This window comes from Diaphorina citri, unplaced genomic scaffold (genome assembly GCF_000475195.1).
Source record: "Diaphorina citri unplaced genomic scaffold, Diaci psyllid genome assembly version 1.1 scaffold502, whole genome shotgun sequence".
In the NCBI taxonomy this organism is placed as follows: domain Eukaryota; kingdom Metazoa; phylum Arthropoda; class Insecta; order Hemiptera; family Psyllidae; genus Diaphorina; species Diaphorina citri.
This window is the reverse complement of record NW_007377937.1, coordinates 248,377-260,382: the sequence shown is the minus strand read 5'-3', so window position 1 is coordinate 260,382 and position 12,006 is coordinate 248,377. Positions and strand designations below refer to the sequence as shown.

General features: G+C 35.9%; 2 protein-coding genes and 1 long non-coding RNA gene across 3 annotated transcripts; 1 reads left to right on the top strand and 2 right to left on the bottom strand.

Annotated features, from left to right (window-relative positions):
* Positions 1-2,118: 2,118 nt before the first annotated feature.
* LOC113467570 lies at positions 2,119-3,099 on the bottom strand. Its single transcript, XR_003391606.1, has 2 exons — positions 2,644-3,099; positions 2,119-2,278 (listed from the first exon to the last, which is right to left on the bottom strand). It is a non-coding gene; the product is annotated as an uncharacterized LOC113467570 (long non-coding RNA).
* Positions 3,100-4,217: 1,118 nt separating this feature from the next.
* Positions 4,218-5,322, top strand: LOC103509482 (ADP-ribosylation factor-like protein 8). Its single transcript, XM_008474107.3, has 3 exons — positions 4,218-4,379; positions 4,742-4,883; positions 5,200-5,322. The coding sequence occupies exons 1-2, from the start codon at positions 4,222-4,224 to the stop codon at positions 4,860-4,862; spliced, it is 279 nt and encodes a 92-aa protein (XP_008472329.1). The 5' UTR covers positions 4,218-4,221; the 3' UTR covers positions 4,863-4,883; positions 5,200-5,322.
* Positions 5,323-6,026: 704 nt separating this feature from the next.
* LOC108252427 (ADP-ribosylation factor-like protein 8B-A) lies at positions 6,027-11,600 on the bottom strand. Its single transcript, XM_026823804.1, has 4 exons — positions 11,301-11,600; positions 10,459-10,613; positions 7,299-7,460; positions 6,027-6,045 (listed from the first exon to the last, which is right to left on the bottom strand). Exons 1-4 carry the CDS (start codon positions 11,421-11,423, stop codon positions 6,027-6,029), a joined length of 459 nt encoding a protein of 152 aa, XP_026679605.1. The 5' UTR covers positions 11,424-11,600.
* Positions 11,601-12,006: the final 406 nt, after the last annotated feature.

The following is a 12,006-nucleotide window of genomic DNA, read 5'->3' as shown; positions in this document are numbered from 1 at the left end:
ACCTATTCAACTGCTGTCTTACCCACCATTTAGAGACAAGCTACTGATATTGTCACATTAGTGTCACAAAGGCTGAGTGGACCTTGGAAAAGCCAGCAACATGGAATCGCCTAGATGTTTACACAACTGGATAACAACCATGCACAACCATTTGTATTTGAAATTTTATAATTAAAGGATGAGTAGTAAAAGGATCAATCCCGCAGCAAATGAATGGGGCAAAAGTATTGAATGAACAAGAATGTCAGATTGCCTGTTTCAAAACATGACCAGAGAATTTTGCCTGCCATCCCCATTCCACTCAACCAGAACAAGGATGGCTATTTCAAATTTTGAGTTTAAAATAATGTAAGATCTCGGTACATAGTCTATTACCGAGACCATGGAATTAGTTGGAAAATTTAGTTCATTGATTAAAAATCAGTTAAACCTAGGGCCTAGGGTTAAAGTTGGTTCAAATTCAAAAACACTCAAATAACATGGCTCATTTAAAACCTAGGAACCTACACCATGTTGACTTGTTGAGCTGTTTATAGGTTACAGTGGGAAATCCGACAGACCATGATAAAATGACCACTTAAACCTAGGAACCTACACCATGTTGACTTGTTGAGCTGTTTATAGGTTACAGTGGGAAATCTGACAGACCATGATAAAATGACCACTCACTTCTGAAGTCTATTTCATACCATGCCTCTTGAAACCACACATAAATCGATTGTTATCAAATTGACAGATCTCTGTATTTAAAGGAAACCTAGGAACCTACACCATGTTGACTTGTTGAGCTGTTTATAGGTTACAGTGGGAAATCTGACAGACCATGATAAAATGACCACTCGCTTCTGAAGTCTATTTCATATCATGGCTCTTGAAACCACACATAAATCGATTGTTATCAAATTGACAGATCTCTATATTTAAAGAGACTTTGCAAATGTTTGCAATTTCAGCAGCGACCTTGGTTTCAAGCTCTATTGATCACTCCCTTACAGCAAGATTATAATGTGATTCTTACCCATTATAAGACATATTCCTGGCGATGATTAACACCAGATACGAGCAACAGTTTTACTATGAAAGAAACCGTACAAAACGAAGAGAATACAGTATTCTGAAGGAAAAAGTAATTTCTAGATGTGGCTGAAAAAGAGATCTTTTCAAAAACGCGACATCAACAACAAGTGGTATGAAATATAAACAAAAAACTAAATATGGCGACTGCAAAACAGGGTAGGGATAAAGGAGGGAAAAAGTTTTGGTCCCAAAAAAATAAATTGGAAATTTTTATGTTAAAAAAGCGTTTTAGGACTTGAATTTTTTTCTCCAGAACTTTAGATTATTCAATTTTATTATCAAGCATTAGATATTCAGATAAAATCAACAGTTACTTGAATATAAAATGAAAATGCAAAGGTGGGATAAAGAATATTTGAAAATTCCGCGGGTACAAGTTAGGCAACTGTACGAAAACTCGAAAAAGTTAGCCAACAGAAGAAAGAAAGAAAAAAAAGAAAACATTTTATTGAATGAACGAAGTGAGTTTTGAGTTTTAACTCGATTTTGTCTTTAGTTTCGTCTCCCACTATGTTTTACGAAAATTCTCGAACGGTTTATTCCATTTTTATGAAATATGGAAGAATCATATTATGGTAAAATTTCCTCATTAGATCTTGGACCCGATCGGACTCTTTCGTCCGATTTTGTTAAAATTTAGAAAATTGATCGGCGACTCACGCTCCGACTGCTGAACAGATCTCGGTCTGTCAGACTGTCGGAACGTGTGCGGCAGAAAAAGTTTCCAACTCTTTAGACTTCAGACCGTCTAGCGTCTTGAGAAACATAAGAGTCTATGCGATAGTCTTGGTCCCGGCCGAACAGAGGACATTCGCTCCGTTGGACCTCGTTTCTGGGCTGCTAAAGCTAGGTAACATTTTCTTCGCACTGGTGATTCGTGCACCAACTATAGGTAGTCACATGGAGATGAATTACCAGCTACTATAGCAACTTGTCGTTCGGGAAAAATCGTAACTAGGTTAGGAACACTCTCAGTTAAATTACATTGCCTACAGGACATTCGGAAAAAAATCGAATGAAACTCACAGAATAAAACAGAACACGACAGATTGACAATTTAGAATATTATATTATATAGATACATCCATCGAATATTGGCATTAATAAAAATGCAATATATAATATATGTATATCATTACAATTTTTTAATAAAGAATGTAAGTAGTTAGAATTTTTGAAACATAAAAAAAAAACAAAGACGCTAGGTAACATTTTCTTCGCACTGGTGATTCGTGCACCAACTATAGGTAGTCACATGGAGATGAATTACCAGCTACTATAGCAACTTATCGTTTGGGAAAAAAACCGTGTCGTTCGTAACTAGGAACACTCTCAGTTAAATTACATTGCCTACAGGACATTCGGAAAAAAATCGAATGAAACTCACAGAATAGAACATAGAACACGACAGATTGACAATTTAGAATATTATATTAAAGATACATCCATCGAATATTGGCATTAATAAAAATGCAATATATAATATCTATATGTATATCATTACAATTTTTTTAATAAGTATGTAAGTAGTTAGAATTTTTGAAACATAAAAAAAAACCAAAGTACAAAGTAAATAGCTAGTAATAATGTTGTGATACAAATTGATATACGTACACATTAGGACATAATCCTTGGAAAAATTCTGAATACCTACCAAAATAAACAAGCATGGCCTACAAAAAAATAATAACCTTCCTGGATATTTGGCTAAAAGAAAGGGTACCCTATAACTGTAGAGCTTAAATTAGGGAATTAAGCTATTTAGAAACAGTAAAGATCCGCTGCCACTTTGCAAGAAAATATTTTAAATCAGATGATCAATTATTTCTCCACAAAGTTGAATACATTCTTCCTCAGATATCATCACAATCCTGTATTAGCCACACGTCCTGACACATATTATCCTTTTATCCTAAACAAACACAGTTGTCCTACCGGTGAGCCAATTGAGTTAGCAAGAAATCTTCGCTATAGCATCATTGAAGACAACTACCTAGTTTATTTCCTACTGTAACTATAAAATATGTCCCTGTATTAGCCACACGTCCTGACACATATTATCCTTTTATCCTAAACAAACACAGTTGTCCTACCGGTGAGCCAATTGAGTTAGCAAAAAATCCTCGCTATAGCATCATTGAAGACAACTACCTAGTTTATTTCCTACTGTAACTATAAAATATGTCATCAAAATCACTGGGATTAATTTATAAATATAATCTATAACTCCTACCTAACATCTAACAACAGTAGAAAAAGAAAGAAAGAGAAAGAGTGCAAACAAGGTAAATTAAATAATTTGTTAGTAACTTAGCACACATGATAATAGTAAACACCAGCAACATTTTCATCAGAAACATTGTTTCTCGACAATCCAGAAAATATGTTATCAAAATCACTGGGATTAATTTATAAATATAATCTATAACTCCTACCTAACATCTAACAACAGTAGAAAAAGAAAGAAAGAGAAAGAGTGCAAACAAGGTAAATTAAATAATTTGTTAGTAACTTAGCACACATGATAATAGTAAACACCAGCAACATTTTCATCAGAAACATTGTTTCTCGACAATCCAGTAACTTAGCACACATGATAATAGTAAACACCAGCAACATTTTCATCAGAAACATTGTTTCTCGACAATCCAGATTTATTTATTTATTTATTTCAAGAGGTTTTATAGAGGGAACTGTAACTGCTAGGGTCTTATCGTCCCGAAATCGAAGAGAGAGAAGGAATACAGGATAGGAGAAAGCCAGTCGTTTCGAGAATGAACCTCCTCCCTTCAGGATGAAATCAGCCTCAGGCGGGAATGGAACCCGCGGTCTAGCGCTACCAACCAAGCTAACTAGGCTGGCGAATCCAGAAATGTTTTTGCAAAAATCTAGCTCTTTACTACCAACCAAGCTAACTAGGCTGGCGAATCCAGAAATGTTTTTGCAAAAATCTAGCTCTTTACTCTCTACCAACCAAGCTAACTAGGCTGGCGAATCCAGAAATGTTTTTGCAAAAATCTAGCTCTTTACTCTATAGGTTTATTACTGAAACATTTTGTCTTTTAGTGTCCACTAGGTTTCATCTTAAAAGTTGCTCAACATTGTGTCAGCACAATCGCGTGATTGTTTACATTTTCCAGATACATGGTGGATGCAGCGGACACAGACAAATTGGAAGCATCAAGGAATGAACTACATGCTCTCATAGAGAAACCTCAACTAATTGGCATTCCAATTTTAGTACTGGGAAACAAACGAGATCTTCCCAATGCTTTAGATGAAAAAGAACTAATTGATAGAATGTGAGTGTAGTAAACATTTAATTGTATGTACTCTTGTTTTGATCTTCTCTTAGTCACCTCTTAAGCTAAGTGTCCAAATATTTTGCAAATTGAACTGCATAAGAGACTGTATTAATTATTACCTTCATATCTATTTGTGAGAAAAAAGCAATTTACATTACTCACTGTGTAAATACCTAGCAGGTTTGTGTAAAGACAACCCAACTGTGCAATACATAGGTACTTATTGCAAAACTCTGCAATACTTGTCATCAGTGAACACTTGGATTTAAAGTCTCAATACTCTTAATAAAATAATAACAATGTATGTAGGGTAATTTCCATTGAATGCTATTATTACCTCCTAAATTACCTACTTTCAGGAATCTATGTGCCATTCAAGACCGTGAGATATGCTGTTACTCAATATCATGCAAGGAGAGAGACAATATTGATATTACCCTCCAGTGGCTCATTGCACATTCCAAATCTCACACACGCTAGATGATTCCTATTTTACCAAAAGTAAGTTAAAAACTCATCAGCTGTGATAATGATAGGTACCTGAAGTGATGAGAGAACAATGAACCATAAGTGGGGAGGGAATCACCTTTTATGTATTCTCCCTCCCTCTGCCGTCTCTACAATCTCAAGAAACAGTTATCTGAAATGTTTAAAGATCTTTTCAAAAGATCAAAAATTAATGCCATAGTGCCATCTTGCTTTGAACATAAGCAAAATTTATTTAGGACTCCTCTTCATCCCCAGATTATGAGTCCCTTCTTTTTACCCTTCACTACTGGGGCTATTCATAATTTGCTCCTATATGTCTTGTTTTCAGTGTCAAGTGGTGCATCTGATTACACAGAACCTTGTGATTCTGAAATGGACTGAAATATGTACAACTACTATGTGTAGTAGTGGATACTCTACTCATATTGCACTCTAGTCTATAAGCTAAGGGCTTATGTACAATGTACATAATTATGTATGACCAGTGTTGTCTTACAGTTACACTATACCCTAAATAAATTCAGTCATATTATTGCTTCGTGATTGTGGACAAATTAGATGTGAAATATCACTTGACCCAAACATTTTTTTTATTCCAATATTTTCTCATTGTCTTTTACCTAGGAATAGAATAGCTAGCGATTGTTTACAACTGTTGTGAAACAAATGTTTCTGGTGTGTATTATATTCAAGTGTACTCAAGATACCTATCCACAAATTTGGCGTGCCGACCGAAAATACGTATAAGAAGAAGAAATTTTATACTTTTCTGCCTATTTGGTTCCACTCCTAATACAGTTGGAAACATTACATAATATAATAAATAACACGATAATAATAGAAATCTAAGTAAATAAAAATTAAAAAGCCTATACAACTGAATTACGAAGCTGATAATAATAATTATTATAATGTGACAATAGATATCAACCAAAAGTCAAAACCCATGTCGACTGTTTTGTGGATAGTCAATCTTTTGATGTAATCTTTTGCAGAGATCGTCAAGCATACATTATGTACAATGTACATACAATAGGTATGTACGTATATTATGTACCCTGTACAGCCGAGCATCATGCGTGTGTTGTCAGAACAACTCATAACTCACAACTCAACATCAAGATACTAATGGTGCAACCCGCTTCTTCTGTGTAATCAGATGCACCACTTGACACTGAAAACAAGACATATAGGAGCAAATTATGAATAGCCCCAGTAGTGAAGGGTAAAAAGTTGGACTCATAATCTGGGGATGAAGAGGAGTCCTAAATAAATTTTGCTTATGTTCAAAGCAAGATGGCACTATGGCATTTATTTTTGATCTTTTGAAAAGATCTTTAAACATTTCAGATAACTGTTTAAATTTTGCTTATGTTCAAAGCAAGATGGCACTATGGCATTTATTTTTGATCTTTTGAAAAGATCTTTAAACATTTCAGATAACTGTTTCTTGAGATTGTAGAGACGGCAGAGGGACTGTTTCTTGAGATTGTAGAGACGGCAGAGGGAGGGAGAAGGTGATTCCCTCCCCACTTATGGTTCATTGTTCTCTCATCACTTCAGGTAGGTACCTATCATTATCACTCTGTGAAAAATATTATGATAAAATTTGTATTTCTTTCTAGTGGTTCACTTGAGCCACCCTGAATATCAGTAAGCAGTTCAAATCAGCAACTGGCATAGTAAAATCTATTCCTGCTTCCAGCATTTCCTATTTTGATTGCCAGGAATACCTACCTATCAATTATTTATTTAATTTGGACCTTCTGTATGTAAAATATCTACCTACTTGACCAGCACATTGAATTTGTACACCAGTTTGTAAATCACTAACCGTAACTGTCTACAAGGGATAAAAACAAGAGTTTAGGCAAGGTATGCCATTTGACAGCCCAATTTGGGTGACTTCCAAAGTGATGCAAAAATGATTCACACCATCTTATCAGTAATGTGAGTGTGATCCAAAAATCAATCATGCTATAGACAAAATGTGTAGGGAAGTTGTGTGGTGTTGTTAGTTTGTTGGGTGATCAACTTCATTGGATTTCTATAACTCAAACCCAAAGGGAACAGTCCCAGACAAATTTATAAGTTGAAAAATCTTTTATCCTTGGAATAAAAAATCCAAACCAGGTTAAGTGAACTGTTTGCACGCACACAATTCTCGTGACTTCATGTGGCTCTGTTCTAGCTAAATAATAATGAAACCAATTCTATTTCTATCTATAACTACCTATTCAACTGCTGTCTTACCCACCATTCAGAGACAAGCTACTGAATTTTTTCTCACAAATAGATATGAAGGTAATAATTAATACAGTCTCTTATGCAGTTCAATTTGCAAAATATTTGGACACTTAGCTTAAGTGGTGACTAAGAGAAGATCAATACAAGAGTACATACAATTAAATGTTTAACTTCACTCACATTCTATCAATTAGTTCTTTTTCATCTAAAGCATTGGGAAGATCTCGTTTGTTTCCCAGTACTAAAATTGGAATGCCAATTAGTTGAGGTTTCTCTATGAGAGCATGTAGTTCATTCCTTGATGCTTCCAATTTGTCTGTGTCCGCTGCATCCACCATGTATCTGGAAAATATTCAATGGGAAAATATGTGATTTATTTTGAAGAATACATGTGTGAACAAAAATGATATCAGTACAAACTTAATCAATTGAAATAAAAGAGACAACCACATTGGACCACTAACCCCTAGGTCTACTGGTTCATAATAAAGTATTGCTGACCTCTTGATATGCTTGGAGACAATGTACAAACCACCTGTCCACCTCCAAGTATTACCAGAGTTTATCAAAAACTATAGACATGGACCTTAGAGCAAGATTGGGGAAAGATGACTCACTCTGTAACACAGTAAAATTACGTCATGTAGGGGTAAAGTTGTATCCACTTTATAATAACTTACACAATGGCATTGACACCTCTACAATATCTTTCCCACATTGATCTGAATCTAGGCTGACCACCTATGTCCCATACTTTGATTGTGACATTGCCTTTGGTGATTTTTCTCATGTTGAATCCTACAGTGGGTATCATGTCTTGACTGAATTGTCCCGACTGGAAAAATAAAGAAACAAAAACTTAGTAGAATAATAAATTTTGGTACTTGTGCAGAAGTCACATCCGTGGAATATTGCTACCAAAGGAACTGGCCAAAACGAGCAGTGACCAGTGTTATTATAGGGTTAGGTTAAACGCAAGAAGGAGTTTTCACAATTAGAGCAGTGATTAGTGTTATTATAGGGTTAGGTTAAATACAAAAAGGAGCTTTTCTTTTCCACGGACATGACTTCTGCTTAATTACCTAAATTTTTATTGAAGATTCATTTAATTCATTGGCTTACCAACATACACTATGAACATGAGTCATTAACTTTTATGTGATATCACTCATTTACCTATGATCTCTGGATTGGATAACTTTTAGGTCTGATAGGTTTTCTGGAACCTGTGGACCATTTGTGGAGGGGTCTAATCATTTTTTATCTGTCATGGTTTTACCTGACAGACAAACATGCATAGTTGGTATTTTCCTATTATAAGTATATTGAGATAATAAGGAACTTACAGCAATAACATTTACAAAGGTGGTTTTCCCTGAACATTGGAGTCCTACTAATGTAAGCTCCATTTCTTCTTTCCAAAACAAGCTCTTGAACCAATCTAAAATTCGATTCAGTAGTACAAACATGATTTCCGATTAAAATGACAAAACGCACACACAAAATACAATTATTGTAGACTAAATAGACATGGGATTTTCAACATAAAGTTTAAGTGGGTATGTCAAAATTAGTCAACTTGGGATAAAGACAGCTTTTTTTTTTTTTTTTCTAATCAATTTTTTTTTTTTTATCGAGAAAAAATAAACAGAAGAAAAACCGCGTTGCAGAACTCAACGATGAGTCCCAACGAAGCAAACGCTGGAAATAAGGAAATAGAAAACTATGAAATGGGTATGCTCATGACAGAGTTGGCAACAGCGTAATTCTTACATCGAGAGGGAAGTGGCCAGTGGCGTATACTTTTTTGGGGCCCTGGGTCAATATAGATTTACGGTGGGGGAGATGTCCTCCCTCTAGGGGGCACCGCGCCAAGGGACACACGCCAGTGTCAAGATGTGAACCACCTATATTATAAATACCTACTCGGGTTCAGTAAATGATTCTAGCAAAAAAAATATATAAATTTATTATACTTATATACATTCCATCAATTTCAGGAATGGAAAATAGACGAGAGGAATTTCCCACTCGCAAGGAAAATGGTGAACTTGTACCACGCGTCCACAACAGAGAACCGACAATCAACCGCGACCCTCGCCTAGTACCGACCCACGAGAAAATAAACCATGCTAATGAATAGAAGCGTCCTCGACCGATCCTTGACCATTTATTATAGTACAGAAAATCAAGAAATTGAGCCGAGTATTTTTTTTTTTTTTTTTTGGTCGCGGTCATTGGTCGCCGTTGGGGCTTTCGATTTTTCAATCGCATGAAACGAATTGAATTCTACACACGACCTCGTAAGAGTGGGGAAAGAGACAAGGTTCGTTCTCGGAACGACTGGCTTTCTCCTATCCTGTCCTTCTGATTATTTTCAGTTTCCGGACAGTAAGACCTTCGTTGTTGCAGAAAATAACATCACACTTGAGTGATCAATTCACGCAGTCGTACGACCTCGTGGCGTATAAAAGCGTACCCGCAGTTTTTCTAAGAATAAAGGCTATGGTCTAAGTGCGCGGATTTTATCCTTAAGGGATGAGGTTCGTTCTCGGAACGGCTGGCTTTCCTCTATCCTGTCTGCCTTCTCTCTTCGATTTCGGGACTATAAGACCCTAGCAGTTACAGTTCCCTCTATCGAACCTCTTAAAATAATAATAATAAGTGTGCGGCCAAAACGGCGACCATGGACCGTGGACCATTGACCCTCGCCGAGCATGGTTTATTTTCTATTGAGTCGGTAGTAGGCGAGGGTCGATGATCGGTTCTCGATTGTGGACGCCTACTTAGGCTGCGTTTTTAGTCACATCAGAATTCTTAACGTACAGAAAAGACCTTTGATCAATTCAAAACTGTTCGTGGTATATTTGTGCATAAATATAAAAGTGTGTAGGGCGTAGCTATAGTTTCTCTATGAGAGCATGTAGTTCATTCCTTGATGCTTCCAATTTGTCTGTGTCCGCTGCATCCACCATGTATCTGGAAAATATTCAAGGAAAATAAATTATTACAATGGGAAAATATGTGATTTATTTTGAAGAATACATGTGTGAACAAAAATGATATCTGTACTTACAAACTTAATCAATTGAAATAAAAGAGACAACCACATTGCACCACTAACCCCTAGGTCTACTGGTTCATAATAAAGTATTGCTGACCTCTTGATATGCTTGGAGACAATGTACAAACCACCTGTCCACCTCCAAGTATTACCAGAGTTTATCAAAAACTATAGACATGGACCTTAGAGCAAGATTGGGGAAAGATGACTCACTCTGTAACACAGTAAAATTACGTCATGTAGGGGTAAAGTTGTATCCACTTTATAATAACTTACACAATGGCATTGACACCTCTACAATATCTTTCCCACATTGATCTGAATCTAGGCTGACCACCTATGTCCCATACTTTGATTGTGACATTGCCTTTGGTGATTTTTCTCATGTTGAATCCTACAGTGGGTATCATGTCTTGACTGAATTGTCCCGACTGGAAAAATAAAGAAACAAAAACTTAGTAGAATAATAAATTTTGGTACTTGTGCAGAAGTCACATCCGTGGAATATTGCTACCAAAGGAACTGGCCAGATTGTGACATTGCCTTTGGTGATTTTTCTCATGTTGAATCCTACAGTGGGTATCATGTCTTGACTGAATTGTCCCGACTGGAAAAATTAAGATACAAAAACTTAGTAGAATAATACATTTTGGTACTTGTGCAGAAGTCACATCCGTGGAATATTGCTACCAAAGGAACTGGCCAAAACAAGCAGTGACCAGTGTTATTATAGGGTTAGGTAAACGCAAGAAAGGAGTTTTCACAATTAGAGCAGTGATTAGTGTTATTATAGGGTTAGGTTAAATACAAAAAGGAGCTTTTCTTTTCCACGGACATGACTTCTGCTTAATTACCTAAATTTTTATTGAAGATTCATTTAATTCATTGGCTTACCAACATACACTATGAGCATGAGTCATTAATTTTTATGTGATATCACTCATTTCCCTATGATCTCTGGATTGGATAACTTTTAGGTCTGATAGGTTTTCTGGAACCTGTGGACCGTTTGTGGAGGGGTCTAATCATTTTTTATCTGTCATGGTTTTACCTGACAGACAAACATGCATAGTTGGTATTTTCCTATTATAAGTATATTGAGATAATAAGGAACTTACAGCAATAACATTTACAAAGGTGGTTTTCCCTGAACATTGGAGTCCTACTAATGTAAGCTCCATTTCTTCTTTCCAAAACAAGCTCTTGAACCAATCTAAAATTCGATTCAGTAGTACAAACATGATTTCCGATTAAAATGACAAAACGCACACACAAAATACAATTATTGTAGACTAAATAGACATGGGATTTTCAACATAAAGTTTAAGTGGGTATGTCAAAATTAGTCAACTTGGGATAAAGACAGCTTTTTCTTTTTTCTTTCTAATCAATTTTTTTTTTTTATCGAAAAAAAATAAACAGAAGAAAAACCGCGTTGCAGAACTCAACGATGAGTCCCAACGAAGCAAACGCTGGAAATAAGGAAATAGAAAACTATGAAATGGGTATGCTCATGACAGAGTTGGCAACAGCGTAATTCTTACATCGAGAGGGAAGTGGCCAGTGGCGTATACTTTTTTGGGGCCCTGGGTCAATATAGATTTACGGTGGGGGAGATGTCCTCCCTCTAGGGGGCACCGCGCCAAGGGACACACGCCAGTGTCAAGATGTGAACCACCTATATTATAAATACCTACTCGGGTTCAGTAAATGATTCTAGCAAAAAAAATATATAAATTTATTATACTTATATACATTCCATCAATTTCAGGAATGGAAAATAGACGAGAGGAATTTCCCACTCGCAAGGAAAATGGTGAACTT